The sequence below is a fragment of the Diorhabda sublineata genome, chromosome 3, assembly GCF_026230105.1.
Source record: "Diorhabda sublineata isolate icDioSubl1.1 chromosome 3, icDioSubl1.1, whole genome shotgun sequence".
NCBI classification, from domain to species: Eukaryota; Metazoa; Arthropoda; class Insecta; order Coleoptera; family Chrysomelidae; genus Diorhabda; species Diorhabda sublineata.
In genome coordinates, this window is record NC_079476.1 from 23156888 (window position 1) to 23178108 (window position 21221).

The window sequence follows — 21221 nt, forward strand, 5'->3', positions numbered from 1 at the left end:
TGATTTGAAAGATGAACAAATATACATAAATATAATAGGGTGCAAAATGAAAATATCTTCTACGGCGATGGTAAAATATTTGGTTGTACGTCACAAGAATGCTTCAAAAGTACTTATAATATCCCATATCAAATCTGCGTTGCTTGAATTTTAAAAATTTCGCTAATTCTTTCAAAGCTCACTTGTCATGGGTCGTTGTGAACGTTAGTCATGACGTCAAAAGTGATGATTTCGCCGCGACCACAACGATAGTAGTCGCAAAAGAGTTTTAGTGAAATGCACCAATAGTCTAATGTCCAAAGGTTGCAAATGTTGGAAATGTCATGTGATTTATGTCAAGTATTTTCATAGTATTTAAATTTGTGGGTTACTTGGTTATCAAAATTTGCTTAATTTATTAAAAAATACAAAATTTTTTTACTGAACAATAACGCTTGCGTATAATACGTCAGTAGATAAACGATCTGTCAACATCAAAAGAATGACATCAGCTGTTAAATGTTAAATTGATCCACACAAAGTACTAATTAAATATTTAAACCACTAATATTAAAAATGGAAGGAAATAAAGATGAAGCTCTACATTGTATTGAATTAGCGGAAAAATATATCAGAGATAAAAACAGAGAAAAAGCTGAAAAATATTTGTTGAAAGCCGAGAAATTGTTCCCCACGCATAAAGCCAAAGGTATTTATTATTACTAATATTTGCATATTAAATATATGTATCTATAATAACTAATTACTGAAACCTTATACATATTTCGCATATTTATCGTTAAATATTTCATACTTTTGGGATTTAGTTGTTTGGTGAGTATTACAATGACAAGCAGCCAGTTATTTGTTTAAAAATATGAAGAATAAACAGTTAATTCTAATTAAATAATAATCCAAATTCAAGGATAAAACTTTGTGTCTTCTAGATCTTTTGATTCAAATAAATCTAATGGCGCCGAGTAATGCTGAAAATACCCAACCTAGAAAAAGAACAACAGCCCAGAAACCAGTAGAAACAGAAAGTAAAACTCCTGATTATACCCCAGAACAGGAGGAAGCAGTTAAGAGGATTAAAAAATGCAAAGATTATTATGAAATTTTAGGGGTTAGTAAAGATGCTACTGATTCGGAAATTAAAAAAGCATATAAAAAATTGGCACTGCAAATGCACCCTGATAAAAATAAATGTCCTGGTGCATCTGAAGCTTTTAAAGCTGTTGGTAAGTAACAAATTTCGTTTAATATGTATATTGTTAATACACACACACACACACACACACACACACACACACATACACACACACACACACACACACACTCACACACACACACACACACATATATATATATATATATATATATATATATATATATATATATATATATATATATATATATATATATTTAATAATTATAATTTCCAAAGGGACAATTAAAAATTGATTTTGAGTCACTTTTTTTATCTTTCTATGTAATACTGCTCAGAATATCTGACTTTTCTTATACTTTCTAAGAATAGCAGATTTTACACGAAATATTCTATTATCTTGATCTAAATAGCAGTAATTCAAGTATATCACTGAAAGTAAAAATAAAATAAGGCTAGGGGTGTATAAAAATTGGAATATGTGGATCTTATATGTCTTGTGAAATATTCAATTTGTTCTAAACCGAAATGTTGCTAAGCTGTCACTTTCATATAGAAGTTAATATTATTGAAGATGCTGAAAAGTCTTGAATCAATCAGAAATAGAACAATCTACAGGGATAGCCAGCTAGCCTCAAAAACAATAGCATCAATAGTGGTAATTAATGAGCTTTTGTGAGGTATTCTCCTAGTTTTGTGACACTAAATAAGCTTGCAAATGCAAATGCAAAAAGGACTGCAAGGAGAATGATGCTAAAGAAGTAGTTACAGTGCTACTACCAATGGAATTGTTGGAAGATACTATTGGCACAGAAATCAGAACCAAACATCAGGGTATATGGTCAAACAGATTACACAATATCCACAGCAAATTGGTTTATTGAAGGGTGTAGTCCTAATAATTGATTCTTTTTCAATTAAAATGAATCATATAAAATCTAACTATAACTATACTTCTGTAGTATGAACTAATTAACTTACAATCTCTTAGCCATGCTGGTGAGAAGAAATAAAAAGTCCATTAGTATATGTTAAAATAATCATGCCAATAAAGTTTTTTCTGATTTTGAGTGATATAAAAAAAACAGAGAGCTGTTCTGTAGCCTTACAAAGATTGTCTGAATTTATTGAGGTGTTAACCATTTTTAACTTATCAGGAAATGCAGTTGCTGTTCTAACAGATACTGAGAAAAGAAAACAGTATGACTTGTATGGATCAGACGAAGACAGAGTATCCTCACATTCACATCATCATACGTTTACGAGGGGATTTGAGTCTGATGCGACAGCCGAAGAGTTATTCAATATGTTTTTCGGTGGAGGTTTCAGTGGTTCAAATGTTTATGTTCGAAGAGGCGGCCGATGGCAAAGGCAAACTACTTCTAGTCAGTCACACCAGGAACATCATGGACATCACAGGGAGGTAATAAATTTGAAAAGTGAAAAAGAAGTTTATTAAGTTTTTATTTATGTTTTCTAGCAACAAAGTAGTTATACTGCATTCATTCAACTGTTACCCATTTTGTTGGCAATATTATTATCTATGGCATCAAGTTTATTCATTTCTGATCCAGCTTATAGCTTACAAGCCAGCTCGTAAGTATTATCTTCTCATTTGATCTGCTATTTTGATAATATTATCAAATTTTAAGGAAACTCTTTTGTTTTCCAGAAAATATCCCATACTACGGAAAACATACAATCTGAACATACCTTACTATGTAAAAGATAATTTCCATCTGGAATACCAAGGATCCGTGAAACGATTAGAGATGTCAGTGGAAGAAGAATATATACAGACGTTAAAACATGCCTGCTACAGGGAAAAGAGCTACAGTAATTGCGTTTTTTATGTCATATACGAAATATTTTCGAGAATCACTCGTTTCGTTCAAATTGTTGTCAAGATATTGAGAACTCAGGAATATGATTGCAGTAACTATTGAATCAATATTAGAAACCCATTTATTTTTTGTGATATAAATAACTGTGATATTTGGTAATACAGGAATTTGAACGGAATGAGCTTTTATTTTGTTATATATCTAAATATCTACAATTGAAATGCTTTAAAAATGGAAAATCACAAAAGTTACAGTGAAAGCAAAGATAAATTATTATTCAAGAGAAATTAGAAAACTGATTGCTTTTCTCAGTGGATTGACAAATGAATAAAAACGCAAATTATTCATCACATTAAGCATAGAAAAGACTTAATTTTTTTTGCGTTATACTCGACAAATTACCGTTTTTGTAAAACTCACGCACATACAATGTACGGTCTTCTCCCGAGAAAACTCAATAGCAACTAAATTTCCAAGAGGAAACCTACCGATTGATATATCTCCCTCGCCCCTTCGAATAGCCGCATTCATACAATAAGTGAAGGTAAACTTTGTTTGAGACACCTTATATAAAGTTTCAAAAATCATGAAACAACTTGTAGGGCTCTAAATAATTTAGGTATAAACATACATTGGAAAATGTAATTCTTTATAACTTCTTTGGTTGTAAAGTTCGTGCATAAAACTAGATACTCCAGTCTGTCTAATTCGTGGCCACTGGTCCTTATATTCCTCCATATCTTTGTATTGCAGCTCAAATTTGTCACAACCACACTTTCTTCTGATAGCGCTCACGCTCATGAGGAGTTAATTTCTCACTATATCCCCCTTACTTCTTCAAACATTAATCACTAGCAATGCTCTGGAATGTCCTATCTCCTTGAAACACATCAACAACATGGCCGACGCCTTGTTGTAACGATTGCTTAATAGATGGAACTCGCGTGGCGTCGCCCTGCACCCCAAGGATCCAAGTAAAATATATTTTTTTTATTCTTTTTACAGAAGAATCGATGATATGGAAAGCACGGAATTTCGGAGATCAAGAACTATACCATAACGCCCAAAATTTGAAAATGCCTTCTTGTGAACAACTACAAAACCTTAGGAATAGATAATTGAAATAAAATAACGAATTATATATTATTATATTACTTCACCAATTTATAGGAGGTTATTTAATGACAGTCTTATTTATTCTTTCCAATCGTTACGAGGTTTTATTATGGAAGTCTTAGAAATGTAGGTCTATGTATGAATAGTTAAATATTTGATAAGAGTGTAAAATAATTTTAACATTTAAAACTGTCACAAGTGGATTAATATAAGAGGAAATTGTTAGTCAATTTTCAAATATATCATATTCTATCAAATATCATACACTGTACAGTGGACGTTTTTCTGACACGGACTTCAATACTTTGGTTTAAATTTGTGTGAGTTTTCTGTTTTAGGTTATCCCAGATAAATAATAAAATTTTATATATACAAGATTTCTTATAACTCTACTAAACCTACAAACTATCTTCAACAATGACAGTAATTAATGTTTTGTTGATATATCTGGCTGTTGACTATTTATTGTTTTATCTCGTTAAATATCACAGGGATTCTTTAAAAATGTCATATTTATTTATTTGTTGTAAATTTATGTGAATATATTATTAATAAATGTAAGTGGAAAATATTTTTGTTTTCTTTTTTAAGTGAAGAATCAATTGCAGCCTTTTGACAGGATTTAGCATGTCAACCTTCTAAATAAATTCAGATCACACGATCACTCATCGACTGGTTTAGTAGCTTTCTCAAAAACTGATCCAGGCGTTTTCCAGAGATGCATCTTGTCACCTACTCTCTTTCTACTTTACATCAACGATCTACTCGACAAAATCACAAATCCGATCTTTAGCTTCGCCGACGGTAGCACACTAGTGTGGTCATCTAGACAAAATTTCAGGATATACATCTCCTTTGGCAGGTCCATCAAATAAGGATCACCAAGAACTTCCTGATAAGCAAAAAACTCTCCCTTCTGTTATAAAATTGTTTTTTTTTAATTTTTAGAAATTTCTAACATTAATATATAATTTATTTCCATATAAAATATGTCTAGGTACATGTCAAAATTATAATAATAACATTCTTCAAATTAATATTAATACAAATTCTAAAACAATAGAAAAATAATACCTAATTATAGGTAACCATAAAATTGATATTAGGTACTATAAAAATACTTTGTTTCTGTGATATGTGACACTCGAGCACTAAAATTCTTTTAATCACCACCATCATTATCTTGAGCTTGTTCCCTACTTTCGGTATCATTTTGTTCAACGTCGTCTTCTGTTGTTGTATCTATACTTTCTTGACTTTGACCATAAGCTATGTGTAAACCGTCTAATTTATTACAAATTTCTACGCTTCTATTTGCTGTGTTAGCTGTTTTAGTTACCAAACTTTCGGCCTGGGTTTCCAGCCGTTTAAGTCGTTCTTCTCTTTTAGCTAACCTTTCTTCGAATATTCTCCTCGATTCTTCCAATCTAGAAGTTGACGTACTTGGCATTTCTGTGTTATTTATATTGGAAGACAATATTATTTCCTCGCCATTCACCTCGTGAATCTGTTCAATGTCAGAAATTTCATTTAAATATGTGAGCTGCTTTTCACTATCTAAATTAGTCGGTGTATTTTCTTCTTCCGACTTTTGTTCGTTAGTATCGATTATAGTCTCAATTTGACTTATCGATACAATAGCTTCATTCAAATCAGCGTCCTCTCCAGTTTTTTGAGCACATTCAGATACATCAGTCTCATATCCCGGTTCTTCGTCACTTAAACCCTCTCTATCGTCACTATATCCACTTTCAGCGCTATTATTTACGTCTTCCGTGGTGGTATTTCTTCTGTTAGCAAATTCACTTCTCAATTGTCTCCATTGCTCCTCAGTGCTGGTGTTTTTTTCTCTTGCTTGGGCCCATTTCTCTCTGCTATATTCTAATTCTTCTTTTAATTCATTCAGAAGTTTTCTTTTCTGGGCGAGCTCGTAACGCAGAATTTTTTCTTGCGTGTGCAGCAATTGATGTTGTTTTTGAAGTTTTCCGACCTGAAGAACAAATACTGTTAATATTGATGCAACTAGACAGATTTTGTTGACATATTTAATCCACAAAGACGAATTCTAAAGAAATGAAACTTTTGATTCAAAATTTTTAGATACAAAATATTTAAAAGACCAATAACTCACTCCAACATATAATGTATAGAAGCTAGAAAGATTTTGCAAAGAACATATCATAGTTCATCGGCCGTAATGCCTATAGCACGGAGATGACGTCTTATTTGACCGTGTTCGTATAAATGACCAGTCAGCAGTCATATTTCGCACCTGTTTAAGTGGAGCAGTTGATTAGTAAGACAAGAGAAGGCCTATCTACATGTACCTTAGCTTGACTAATTCTAGGTATTTTTTTTATCCCAATCTTGCTCGCAGACTTCTCAGAGCTCTGATAGCTACACTTTTGGTTTCACCAAGATTGGGCGGTAAACCTACTGGTGGTTTTGCGGATCTCAATCTAGCAAGCGAAATAGTCTTGTTTTTGCCATTGCTGTCCGAGTAATTTAACACTCAAATGAACTGGACATTGCAACAATCGCTGATCCCAATTTTTGAAGCGAACCAGCCTCTTTCCTTGTTCCTTCCTTGTTTCCCGAGTGATGTGAAACCAAAGCGAGCTGTACATCGCAACAATCGCTAATCCCAATCTTTGAAGCAGATTATCCACGTTGTAGCCCTTATTTTCCAAGTGAACTGACAATCAAATAGATGGATGTTGCAGCAATCGCTGATCCCAATCTATGGAGTGAAGTAGCCTCGTTGTTGCCCTTGTTTTCCGAGTTATTTGACACTAAAACGAGCTGAACCTCGCGATAATTGCTGAAACCAATACTTGGAGCGGATTAGCCTCCTTATAGCCGTTATTTTCCAAGTGATCTGACACTCATACAACCTGGATCTTGCAACAATCGCTAATCCCAATTTTTGGAGCGAATTAGCCTCTTGTGTGCCCTTGTTTCCCGAGTGATGTGACAGTAAAGCGAGCTGGACATTGCAACAATCGCTAATCCCAATCTTTGAAACGAATTAGCCTTATGTTGTCCTTATTTGCCGAGTGATTTGATACTAAAACGAGCTGGACATCGTAATAATCGCTGAAACCAATCTTTGGAGCGGGTTAGCCCCGTTGTATCCCTTATTTTCCAAGTGAACTGACAATCAAATAGCTGGATGTTGCAGCAATCGCTGATCCCAATCTATGGAGTGAAGTAGCTTCGTTGTTGCCCTCATTTGCCGAGTGATTTGATACTAAAACGAGCTGAACCTCGCAATAATTGCTGAAACCAATATTTGGAGCGGATTAGCCTCCTTATAGCCGTTATTTTCCAAGCGATCTGACATTCAAACAAGCTGGATCTTGCAGCAATCGCTGATCCCAATCTATGGAGTGAATTAGCCTCGTTGTTGCCCTTGTTTTCCGAGTGATTTGACACTAAAACGAGCTGAACCTCGCAATAATTGCTGAAACCAATCTTTTGATTGACATACAACATATGAATCTTAGTGAAGGTAATTACTAAGTTTATTATTTAATCAGAGTCAACATAAACTTTGTCGTGACAGGAAATTAGTTATCTGACGTTGAGTATGTAATGATCTAAGTTGTACAAAGTTAGTTGAAGAAAGTGAAATCTTTTGTCATCAACGATTTTTAAAACTCTATCAAATCAATTAAAAGGACAATCAAAATATTTTATTTAATTATTTTAATTATATTACAAAGAAACTAAAAATCCATGAGGCTTCAACTAAGTTCGAACAACGTATACCAAAGAGTGATATGTTTGTATGAAACTTACGACAAGCCACGTTTTTGATAATTCACTCTGCACCACCTCTAACCTCTTCTCTTGATCTTGAAGCCTGTTTTCCAAGTGACAATTGAGATGTTTCAAATGTGCAGTTTCTTTCTCTAGAGATTTCTTCTCCAATATGAGATCCTTGAGTCTAATGAACGTTTGACTTACACTTAATACTAAGCTAGTACCTTTAGGAGTTACTACGGTCTTGTAACAGGGATTATCGTTATTTTGTTCATCGGTTAGATTATTTGTTGGAACAATTTGATGACTGAGAAGTTCTATTAACACTTTCCATACTTTTGGTAGATTTTCTACGATTTCTTCTGCACTACTCATTTGGTGACGGGTTGAATTATTTGTTCCTTCTATAAACGATTTAACAAACAAAAATAGACAAGTTGAAATGTTGTATGTGAGATATACGTTTACCTCGATCGCACTTTGATATCGCGTTTTCTTCCCCTACTTGTTCTTCATTCTCATGCAATTGGTTTATTAATTCTAGAAGAACCTTCGGTAAGGCATACGATACTTCTGATGAAACTTCGTTAACAACGATGTCTTTTAAGAGACCATGATTTTCTTCAAGGTGTTTTTGAAGCTTATCCAAATCTATTTCTTTGTTATATCTTAGTAAAGCTTCAGAGAAAAGTTGATTGATTACAGCTAGTTCTTCTTGATATTCACGATTTTCCGCTTTCGAGAGCCCAAGATTGGATTCTAATGTTTTGATTTCGTCGTATTTTTTGGAATTATCTAATTCTAACTGAGATATTCTTTCATCCAATTCACTAAAACAAATTTCTTACGGTTTCATGCAATACTATTAGTTTTCTCGTTTTTATTTTATCGATCTTAATAAAGGATACGGGACAGGAGAGAAAAAAATGTATCTTTATAAAGAAGTAAAGAAAAAATGACTTCATAACTTGATTCAAAGCATACATATATGTATCCATAACATGCTAAGAAGCAGATTTATTTTATGAGATATTGTCTAATGTGTCGAATTTCGGGGACAGCACTTTTTAATCTAATGTAAAGTTATGAAGATTTCAAAATTAATGTAAATAGACGAGATCAAGTCGTAAATAGATAAAAATTCGATTGCCATTTGATAAGTCGTGAAATGTAAGTTTTGTTATCAAAAAGCACGTGTATGATATTGTTTTAATACCACAAGAAATGTCGACGTTCACTGGCATAGGCGTAGAAAATTTTTTTTTGTTAAATAACTTCTTCAACTTTAAAAATTGAGAGCTGATATGCACACCTTAGATTATTCGAAATAATTACCCATTTTTCATCTGTTCGTGTTCCAAATCTTTCTTCACATCCGCTAATTGTGATCTTAATTCTTCTTTCTCTTTCCTTTCGGCCCGTTGTCTTTCTTCGTACAAAAGCCTCAAATTTCTCATATTTTCAATCTGTCGCTCGTATTCTTTCCTAAGATCTTCAGACAAAATGGCTGCTTCTCTAGTACATAGACTTTTTTCGATGCTTTCCACTTTTTCCTTCAACTGAAAAGAAAATGTGAAACATACTTTAAAAAACAAACTATTGAGTTGACTTTACCTGGAAACCATTAATTATTATTAAACGATTAACTTTTTAAAGACTGTAATGAACAATTTGAAAAGATAATTCACTTACTTCTTTTAGTTGTGTTTCTCTTATCTGTAACATGTGTTTTGAAACGGAAATAACATCTTTAAGAGCTACTACATGAATTCTATAATCCTCTCTCTCTGTTTCGAAGTTTAATATTTCTGAATTAAGCCGTTGAAGATCTTTTTGTAGCTCGGAAATGTTTATTCTCAGTTCTCTGTTTTTCTCTATTATATTTTGACTTTCTTCTAAAAGTGCAGTTTTCTCTTCAACGATTTCTTTTAATTCTTCATTTTGTTTACGTAAAAAATCGGCTTCGGCTTTTTCTTGATGAAGAAACTCGATTTCTTCTCGGAATTTCGTTAAATTATCGTCAGAAGGATCTACTCGAGTCGCTTTCAAAGATTCATTTTCTTTTTTTAATCTTTCTACTTCGGCTCGTAAGTCCTCCATTTCTTTTCGTTTGCCAGCTATTATTTCTCTTCTTTTTTCGTGTTTTCTTGCCAATTCCAATTTGAACTCGCTTAATTTTTCTTTGTTTGCTTCGGAAATATTTTTTGTAACTGTAAAAAAATACTTTTTATTTACATGAATATGGATAATTCGGTTTTCCAAAAATGTTGATGTTGAAATTGTAATTGAACTAAAGAGACATCCTCGTGAAGTTGATACCTTTTGTACCAAATATTTCGGTATAAACAGACATAAATGAAAATGTTTGACACAAAATTAAGCTCTGAATCAATTATTTTTATTAGAAATTTTGTCACAAAATGAAATATATGCAAATGAAGAACATATTAAATGTTACTTCAGTTTTTTTTTAAATGAGAAACCACATGATTTTTTTATTTTCTTATAGTACTTTATCTTCTGATCTATTAAAATTATATATCTATCCAATAAGAATAATAAAAACAAAAATACCATCGTATTAAATGAATTATTGGTACATTTGGTCATTTAAGTACATCAGATAAATAAACTAAATTTATTTTTTCCATCGCTAGAAATTCTATTGACGATTATGTATTATGAAACAAAATAATTCAAGTTATAGCACAAAGAGAATTACTGCATTAATGTCCTATCAAAACTAAAATATCAGGTAATAAGTATGCGATTAAATACAACTTCTCTATACATTGTATATAAAAATTGAGTCTACTTCATTATTAACGCCTTTATAAGCATCTATCAGAGTACTATTATTCAATCCAAAAGATATATAGGCGTAGAAAAAGTATAGTACGTAATACGTGTTGTAAGCGGTTAATATACTTTGAGACAGACACATTTTTAAAGAAATGCGCCGAATGAAGCTTTATCCACGGATAAACACCACCTACAGATGAAATTTGCCATTTAAAACGAATTATACAAACAAATTATTAATAAATAATTTGATCGTAGCATTAGTAATAATGAATTGATGATAGTGCTATGTATATCTCGTAATTTATTCTCTGACTCTTATTCTATGCTTGCTCATAGTGCACAACGTTACACGAGTGACTAATATCCGTGACAATTGGATACAGATGATTAGGTTAGGTTAGGAAATGGATCCAGTCAAAGAAATCAAGATCAGAATTGAAATGGCTTGAAAGGCATTTGTCAAGAACTCTTCAATGTTTAAACAACAGAAATCTAGACCTCCATATCAGAATAGAATTCATGGAATGTTATGTGTTGTCAGTACTGGTGTACGGAGTGGAAACTTGGCCCATGAAAGCTCAAATGATCAAAAAAACTTAAAGCATTTGAGATGTGGCTCTATAGACGCTCCATGAAGATACCCTGGATTGACAGAATCACCAACGACGAACTACTAAGACGCATTGTTCGCAAAAGAAAGCTGATGACAATTATTTAGATAAGAAAAACATCTTACATAGGAGACATTTTACGCAACGACAAATACCTACTGCTACAAAACATATTGCAGGGCAGAGTAGAGGAAAGACATCGGCAAGAAGAAGAAATCCTGGCTCCGTAACATAAAAGAATGGACAAATATCAGCGTCGGATAATTGTTTCATGTTGTGAGGGACAGAGACGCGGTCGTCAACCTTCAATGAGAGGACAGAATGAGAAGAAGAAGAAGAAGGTTAGGTTAGGTTGGTTTAGTTTTAAAATTTCCGTGTTTCTGAGATTAAAATTAGACCACGGTTTTTTCCGTGGAGGGTGGTGATTTTGGATCAAATGGTAAGATTTAGAGACACGGAAAAAAATTTAATTCCGATCCGTTTCTATAAAAATTTTCGGGTCTATAAGGTGAAAATGATGGCCACGGATTTTTCCCTGGAGAGTTGCGATTTCGGATCATGCGGTAAGACTCAGAGATACGAAAAAACCTTTATTCTGATTCGTTTTCATATATCCGTCTTTATAAGAGCCACCGTTTTAAACCCCACCTTAAATATTCGCGATTCTATCATTAATTAATTAAAATGAAAAATATGTCCATAACATATTCCATACTGTATATTATAAAAATATTAATGAGTTTGGCCGAATGTCTCCCATATATCTTATTTTTTGTTTCAATGACTTTTTTTATTTCAAACACATAAAAACTACAAAAGAATAGTTATAGCATTCTTCGATTCTTTTGCTAATTATTACGCAACAAAAGAAATAATTTTTCTAGATTGAAAAGGTAAAATTTCATTTAAAAGAAAATTATAGGAACAATTTTAAAAGTGTAGAAACATTTTTTTATATTCTTTCTAATAGAAAAAAATGTAGAATGGTCGCAGAATTACATATAATAAATATTTATATTGCAAATAATATATAAATATTATCACTAACCTTTAGTTTTAGTTGTTAAATTGATTAACAATAGCAACAACCAATATTTTGAGAACAATATTAAACATTTTATTAGCTGCTTCATAAATATTATGAAGATGCAAATAGAATTCGAGATATGGCCACTGCAAATAATTTCAGTAAACTAATTACCGACCTTTGAAATAATTTTTTTATGTTCATAGAGAAAAAGGGCCGTTAAAAACTAAATAAGACGAAAAACTAATTGCTTGACGACTATCAATCTTTATTAAGTGACAGAAGCCTTATTTTTTCGTTAAATTCATTTAAAAACTTGGTTACATTGGGAACGGGTAGTAAGAGAATGGATGTGTGTACAGGTTGTCCTCATTTTATTCACCGTTATACAGGTTGGCGATAATAATAATAAGAACTTGTATGCTTTACATTATAAGGTATTTTCAATGTTTCAGATATTGAAGTAGTAATCTAAGCTAAAATTGATAAGGATATAGAAAATTTTTGAGTTGATCAAAAAATGTTGTGTCTTAAGAAAGTTTGTTTCATGTAGTTGGACAACTTTTTAGTGGACAAACATGAACTAACTGAATGGAATCGAAACATACTTGAATCATGTGATTGAATTGAATATAATTAGCTATTGGGTTGATAAATTAGAATTAGAAGAAACCACCATGAATACGAAGCTTTCCGTTAAAGAGAAGACATGAGACTATTAAAAATCATTTAGCGAGAGGAATAACAGTTTACAATAACTCGTTATATACAAAGCAAAAAAACTGACTATTTCATCTACATTAACAGACGCTCACATTCTGGAAAAATCGCGAAACAGATCCTTTCCTCGCCAGAACTAAACCGCCACACTATCTAAAAATTGCCTGGTAGCTTTCCATTGCCTTTTGTTTCGGCCAGAACTCGAATACTAGAGCTCAATAATTCTATTGGATTCGATGGATACAATCGGTTTCAATAGGATAGAGTCACCTCAAGGACTGCAAATTTCTTGATGGAAATCCTCAGTCCCATTTTTCGGGGAAGGGTGATGTTTGAACAAGTGATATTCTGATCTAATTCATTCCAAGTTCCAGCCATATTTTTCCAAAAGTTTCTGGGAAAATAGTTGTTAGTTTTGGTTTCAATTATATATATATATATATATATATATATATATATATATATATATATATATATATATATATATATATACAAGTTTGGAGAAATTTAATTCTTCTTGAAAAATCACTGCATTCACGCCCTAGCTCATCTAATATAATCTAATAAGAGCCGAAAGCAACGAATCAATTCTCGATTTTTGAAAAAGTCCTCAAAGCCAAAATAAAAGAAAAATGTTATCAAAAGGAAATAGTGATATTCCAGTGATATGATAATACTATAAATTTTTACTTCAATTTTGTTAAACAGCCAAGAAACAAAAATTAGAAAATGAAATATTAAATGTAAAAAAAACATCCGAAGCAAGGATATCGCACTAATCACTATTTGGTCGAGTAATTGCAGTTAAATGCTTAAATGCATATAAAAAATTACTCACCAGCAGCAGCTTCATTAAAGTTCGTTTTCGCACTGATCGGATTATGACTCGTGGAACTTTTTACGTCGATTTTCGATTTAGATGCGTCGTTGGACCAAAAAGGGTCTTCGTTTTTTTCTTCGAAATACGAACTAGAAACGTTTCCCATGTTTACACTTTACGAAATCTGAAAAAAGAAAAATCTCGACGTGAAAAGTTGCCAGCACGTACGAGAAAACAGAATGGCGATTGTGAACTCTAAAAATATCCCATAAGTATTGGCTTTTTTACAGTGGCGTCTTTATACTTCGGAGTGGTGGTATTGATTTTGTATCGAAAAATAGTTAAAAAAAAGGAGAGTCCGGATGAATAAAATGCTCCAAATTGAGAACGTTGACATTTATATGTTACCATGAGATTAATTTTAGAAGGTTTGGAAATATTTGTTTATACAGAGTGAGTGAAACATGTGATTAAAATAAATGTACAGGAAATTAACAGCCTAAGAAGATTAACGAAGAAAACTGAGTGGGGCTGGATAAATTATGGAGGCATTAGAAACAGAACAAGAACCAATAATAGAAGAAATAGAGAAGACAATTCAAATAAATAAAACTTTTAGAGTAGAAGAAAGATAGATAATGTTGAAAGAAATGAGTACAATCATCTCATACTTGGAAATGTGAAATGAATCGAGAAGAAGAATGTAGCAAATATTACCAAATTATTATTCATCTATAGCTTTTAGTTTTTAGCGACGCTGCCAATGTAAAACTAAAAATCATTGTGTTCATTACGTATACGTCATATTTTATATTATTGTTTGATAATATATTAATGTTTGAATCTAAAAATATTATTTGATATGATTCATCCAAAATATTCTTAATTTCTTTGGCTTTCCCTTGAATCCATACTAATAATTTTACGAGAAATCGTAGGTGTTATTGGCAAGTGGTTATAACTGAATGATACACAAATTGAAATGATTGTATACTATTTTTGTGAGTTTCACTATATTATTATTATTGGTTAAGATACAGGGTGTAGCAAGCACCTTTGTTGGGGCCGTATGCATCAAATAAGATAAGCAAAAGCACTGAAATCTATCCAGCAGAACTCAAACATATTTTCCTGATATTTATTTTCTTGAAAGTATTTTATTGTTATTCGCAGAAGTTGAAGTCTATTCATCGAAGAAAAATAGTGAACCAAAACATATTCACGCATAGTGCACGTTATAAGGGCTGAAAACGCCAAAGCCGAGCATATAACAGGACCACACAACGCCGTCCCTGTACTAAACGTGATCTAACAACTTCTTCAGCGTTATGGCCTCTCCCACTTGACTTTTTATTTGTGGTTTATTATGGTGCCACCGATTTGGACCAATAACGATGCCAAGTCGCGATTCGCTCGGGGTGTTCACGTCCTGATCACGCACTGATCATTGTTTTGCTAGTGTCGATACCATCACACACAATTTAAAAGCAGAAAAACCCCATTTCTTATGAGTTATATTAGATTCTTGAGCTGTTAAATATAGTTTTGAATTTAAGTCACGAAAATTACTGTTGTATTGTTTATCACAAAAATTTCGTATATAATATATATCAATATGTGAAAAATTCCATTGGTTCTTCCTTTAAGTCTGACCTTATTGATTATTTATGTCTATAAAATTACCAATGACGTTAAAAAGGTTATATTACTACAATTTTTAGGTAATTTGTATTCTATTTTTAGAAAAAACGATTTTTCTTTGGAAATTTATAAAGAACAATGAAAGGAAACTGTTAATTTGTAAACTACTTTAATTATATATGGTATCGTCTATGGGAAATCAAATTTGTAACCTTTTGTAAATCATACAGGAAAACGGATAATTATATGTTTGTTACTTACGTCACTCATTTACATCGAGAAAACTTTTTAATTCAATTCGACAGTTACATTAAAATCTCACAAATAAAAAACTGATAAATATACCCATATAAATATACCATGTCGTTTTTCTCTTCAATATTGTTGTTTATAATAAGCCTGGTTTTCTTAGATTCTTCGATTCTCTATTTGCAGAATTTATTTTTTTTCCTTAAGTTCAATACCGTCAGTTATAGAAATGTCCAAGACATGATAAGAAATATAATGACAAAGAGAATTTCTTGATTTTATAATAATAAATAACACAGAGACACTCAATGTATAAAAAAGTTGAAAAAATTACTGCTAAATCTTTTATGACTTATTCTTTTCTCTTTGGTTCAATATGTGTTTTATTTTGTAAGAAAAACTTAAAAAATTCGTACGTAAACCAGCATATTGCAGTTGATGGTATAGTATAAAGCATCCTAGCTTGTAAACCACCAAGAAAACCTAGAGGACCTTTAGTTTTAAATACAATCCCCGCAGCTTGCTTCAGTGATTCCACATTTTTTGTTCCTTCTTGAGTATTTAGCAGAGTTTTACAGACATCTAAAGGATTGGTGACTGCCGAAGCTACTCCCCCAGCTATTCCTCCGCTTAAAACATGCGTCCCAGGATTGTAAGCCCGTTCTTTATTCAATATATTTTGACATATTTCGTAAATCATGAAGTGTATACTTTGGAATGGTATATTCATGATCAGCGTTGTGAAAAATGATCTATAAAATGCTCTTACTCCTTCGTTCTTATAAATATCTACGGCACATTTGAAAGTATTCCTACAAACCGAATTCTGCATTTGCATTCTTTGCTTTACTACTTCAGATGGATTCATTATAGAATCGTGAAAGAACGTAGCCGTACATCCAGCTATACCATGACATATAGAATCATATTGATCATTCTTTACGAAATGTTTTAGTTTATCTTTTACTAATTCATAGTTTGCGAAATATAAACCGTGAGCTGGACCGGCTGCTATAGCTATAGCTGACATACCACGTATTGGGCTCAAAGGACCTTCTTGTCTTATCATTTTAATTAGGAATTGGATCACTCTTTCCTTTCCCTTGAACGATATTGATTGCATTCTGGTTTTGACTGTATCGATTGGGAACATTATGCAAAACTCCATTATGCCCGCCGAAGCTCCTGCTAGTAGATGAGTGGTAAAACTGCCGTGTTTTATGGATTCATATTCGTCTTCGCTCATACATATGACGTGAAAAATATAAGATAAAACTGAGTATTTTGTGCGTACTTATAAACAATTAACCTTTCGGGAAACGTCACTTATGTCATTTATAATGCACACAGAGTTTATGTCGTGAGAGAAGAGTTTACCTTGATTATAGAAACGCGCGTTAGAGAATATAATTGTGAGTGTTGGTGTAGTGGTAGCGAAAACAGTGTGTTCAGCATGAATATCACCAACGGTTCCAGGAATTCTAGCTTACAAATACAGTCAGAGTGTGCTGGTGTAGTCAACCTTTTGTAAATAATAAGTCACTGAATGTCAAAAGATAGTAGTTTGTCTTGTTTATTGATGTAGATCATGAAGCCGGTCCTCTTCTATTATGTTGATTGAACCCAAAGTTTGGCGGATGGGCAGGTTTTCTTTGTATACAGACATCGGTAATGTTTTGATATTGTTTTTTGTAATTTATTCACAAACTGTTATTGCAGTTTTTGTTTGTTCACATTCTAAAACCGAATTATCGAAAAATTAACTTTGTATAAATAAGCGCTTGTTTATTAGAGAGAAGTCGGTAAATAATCTGATGTTTAAATAAATTAATATGTTAATATTTAGTAATAAGTCTTAGTGTATAGTACTGTACTTAGTGTAAGTGTATAAATAAATTACGTAATCAAGCAGGACACAACGTGTTTTTAAATCTATCCCACCTTTAAAAACAGTTTAAATAAATAGGAAGAAAAACAACAGTATAATTTCGCTTCCAAAATACTAAAATTTAGGTACCATATATGGTCATAGCATAGAGACCTTATTGTTGAATTTTTCCAATAAATCTCATGTCATATATATGAATTATGAGGTAATTATTTAAAAAAACAGATAATAAGATAAGATTAATTAACACAAAATAAATATGTTTTCAAATCTATTTCTGACACATGTCAAAACTTGAGTGTTAGTCTAATTTATATGACAATCTTAGACTAAATAGTCTCATATTTTGATAGATAAAATTTATAGTTAAAAAATGTTTTTACTGGAATTTTGCGTCAGAACTTTGGTATTGATAAAACTCCATTTGTACTTCCCTGTTTAAAACAAATATTTATAGGTATAAAGCACCAAATGTACGGTCTGGTAGGAATCAACAAAGAAAATTCTATTTTTGCATATCAAAACGTAGTTACTTATTATTAAATTCTATTTTTGGCAATGTTTTATTTCTGGATTTAGTTTAGAATCTTTAGTAACATATAAATGACTGAAAACAAAATATTTTCCGAAGTAAACAATTGAACGACGTAGATTTATATTCATTAGTACGCAATAAAATTAATTTCCTCAAAAACAATTTTCAAAAAATTCATTAAAACTTCAATTACGTCGAATTGATCGTGCAGCAAAAATTCTCAGTATTTCCCTTTTTCAAATGTTTCAACGACAAATTTATTATTTGTTTTATATTCCTTTCCTTGGAAAAACTATTTCAGGTCTGCAGAATTTAAATGAGATTTGATCTAATTGTGTTTTAACCCGAGGAGTTGTACGACTCCCAGCAGGTCCAATCCACTTATATATTTACGGTGTTGATTTGGGTGTGTAATGGTGAATCCATGTATCATCTGTAATCAAATTTCGAGGCAAAAAATATATTCTCTTATGCATAAACAGCTCTAAACAGCGCCCTGAATCACAATATCTGCATGCTCATAAGCATAAAATGTTCTCAATACTTTCTCATATTTTCATGATGTTTTATCACTATTTTTTTTTTCGCATTTCCTAGTGCAACCGCATCTTCTGGACGTCCTAAGAGTCGAGCTTATACAGAGCTACGTTTGAACAACAACAGTAAATGATTTTGCCGGCCATTATACCTTCCAAGTCTAGCTTCAATTAATACACATATCACAGTACACATTAATTTAGAAAACGTTACATTGTGTTGACATCTCTCGGTCAGATAGGAGGTTATTGTACTCTTGTAGGTAAAATATTCCAGCTCATCAACGGTAGACATTCAAAATTAGTTAAATAAATAAATAAATTCAATTTATATTAAATAGAATCAATGCGAGAATACATAAACATTGAACTTTTCGCGGACAGCTTGTGGCAAGCTTCGTTGGACTTGCGTCTCCATTGAGAAACGTTGATGTAAATGCATTTCTTTTAATGAAATCTGATCTTATACCAATCGCTGTAGCACAATCTAATTAAATTCGCTCATATTTCTGAACGAAACGTCTCCCGAAATTACTTTTACGTAAGTAGTAGAGAAAGCAACGTTTATTATTTTATTCAAAAAATTTAATAAAAATATATTTCTATAGCGAAATAAGCAAGACTGCAACGTTGGGTTATTGGATTTAGACTTTTACTCACAACAACCGATCGATTCGGATCTAAATCTGCACTTGAATTGAATGATTTAAAGAAAAATAAACTGAAACTTACAAAATATTAAACACTATCGAGTTCAACGTTTTAGTTTTACGCGAAAGTAGCACTAAAACAAAAATTTTAAAGATAGATTTGCTTATTGAAGTTTAAAGAAAGGTTATTTTTAGCATAAGACACTCACATAGCTTTCATAATGTACCTACGTCAGGAAGTAGCAATGGCGGATGGTGAAACAGGACGGTAGGATTTTAACAAATACCTGGTTTTTAATGTTTATTTATATAACGCTTACCTTTGCCAGGGATTAACTAATGATTTATTCTTAATTATATTTGGAACAGTGTAAATTATGTAATAGAAGTTTGTTCAGGTTTCTAGCGCATACGACTTTTCAATAGTCAAAAAATTAAGGTATCTGGACATTTTTTTTTTCAAATTCATATCACGTTATATTCCACATACAATATGATTTTCATGGTTTAACTCAGTTATCTAATAAAAATTTTCGATTTAGTTTAGTTAATTCACACGTTTACATAATTGAACCTGAAGAATCAAATATGTTTTCAAATTTACTGTAATTACTGGAATAAGTGATTAATATAACAACAAAAACATATGAAAGGGTCTAACAAATAAGAAACTAAAGAAATCTGATAATATAGGTTTACTCTTGGTAGCTGCACTGAAACTGTACAGAACTGGATCAGTGCAGACCAATTCATGAGTGTAAAGAATCAGTTCGATCGAGTACAAAGAACGATTCAGTGCAGAAAGTAATGGAGCATTTGTTGATTGTTGTATTTGAGGTTATTTGATGTGATTCTGGCCTTGTAGTATTAACAATAATGAGAAACGTTTTAGAACTTTTTGATATTTTACATTCGTCCGATGTCGAAGATTTGCAGAACTGACTCTAGACGCAGTGCAAGCAGTGTAGTCAACTGGGTGGAGTAGTTCTCTTGCACTGTTACTAAGAACAACGACACTAGTGCTGGTTCTGCTAAAAAGAACGCTTTAGTGTACACTTCCTGAAATAATTCTGCCTGTGCAGCTACCAAGAACAAACCTGATATAATATATCCAGTTTTGGAATAAATGTTATAATCAACATTTATAGTTTTCAAGACACACAAGTGTTAGGGTTATCATCAACCATGCATTTAATTTTGCCGTATCAGTGTTCGTTTCAAAATATTTTTCTCACATAAGAAAATAGTCTTCGTGAATATGTTGCTATACAAAAAAACAGTCAAATTAACTTCATAGTTAATGAGCGAAAGTAAATGTTTACTTTTTCTCCACTTTTCTAGTACTCTTTTGTTAAATCCGTAATAAAATCTGTTATAAAGAATTTCTACAATTTCGACACTTTTTACTAATTCAACGGCGTTTTATCTACTTGTGTCAACGGCTACGACGTTACCAATTCATCAATTTGAAATAAAAGTAAACTATTCCGAATTTATTTTTGCATTTCGACATAAGAATAGCAAAAAAACAAAAACATTCATGGAAATTTAATAGATTCCACTGGCGACTTGTCTGTGAAAATTTTTAAAGCTACAAAATGTTCACAACACAGCAATTATTTCATTAATATTGTGAAAATCTTCTCATACAAAGTCTCGATTTTTTTGGTAGCTTATTATAGAAAATTATTATCTAGAAATTTATTGGTATCCGAGATATCTAGATCGTTAAGAAGTAAATCTCTTTTTTTTGCTTGACAAACTGAAATGCAAAGTTGAAGTATATTTTTTCATAGAAGATTTTACCAATAAAAATCTTAATTTATTGACAGAATTCGAGGGTTACTCCATATATTTTATTGAACTA

At 31.9% G+C, this 21221-nt stretch overlaps 3 protein-coding genes across 4 annotated transcripts; 1 reads left to right on the top strand and 2 right to left on the bottom strand.

Annotated features, from left to right (window-relative positions):
* The first annotated feature begins 184 nt into the window (after nucleotides 1-184).
* LOC130441942 (dnaJ homolog subfamily B member 12) lies at nucleotides 185-4676 on the top strand. Its single transcript, XM_056775857.1, has 6 exons — nucleotides 185-688; nucleotides 927-1220; nucleotides 2305-2570; nucleotides 2628-2743; nucleotides 2820-2983; nucleotides 3997-4676. The coding sequence occupies exons 1-6, from the start codon at nucleotides 556-558 to the stop codon at nucleotides 4107-4109; spliced, it is 1086 nt and encodes a 361-aa protein (XP_056631835.1). The 5' UTR covers nucleotides 185-555; the 3' UTR covers nucleotides 4110-4676.
* Nucleotides 4677-5058: 382 nt separating this feature from the next.
* LOC130441941 (myosin-9) lies at nucleotides 5059-19527 on the bottom strand. 2 transcript variants are annotated; one of them, XM_056775854.1, is made up of 7 exons: nucleotides 19437-19527; nucleotides 13874-14039; nucleotides 9565-10082; nucleotides 9208-9431; nucleotides 8341-8702; nucleotides 7909-8276; nucleotides 5059-6097 (listed from the first exon to the last, which is right to left on the bottom strand). In XM_056775854.1, exons 2-7 carry the CDS (start codon nucleotides 14019-14021, stop codon nucleotides 5270-5272), a joined length of 2448 nt encoding a protein of 815 aa, XP_056631832.1. In that variant the 5' UTR covers nucleotides 14022-14039; nucleotides 19437-19527; the 3' UTR covers nucleotides 5059-5269. The 2 variants fall into 2 exon arrangements, with proteins under 2 accessions (XP_056631832.1, XP_056631834.1); XM_056775856.1 differs by lacking the exons at nucleotides 13874-14039; nucleotides 19437-19527 and adding an exon at nucleotides 12337-12592.
* On the bottom strand, nucleotides 16098-16814 carry LOC130441719 (mitoferrin-1-like). The gene has a single exon (XM_056775502.1). The coding sequence runs from the start codon at nucleotides 16812-16814 to the stop codon at nucleotides 16098-16100; it is 717 nt and encodes a 238-aa protein (XP_056631480.1).
* Nucleotides 19528-21221: the final 1694 nt, after the last annotated feature.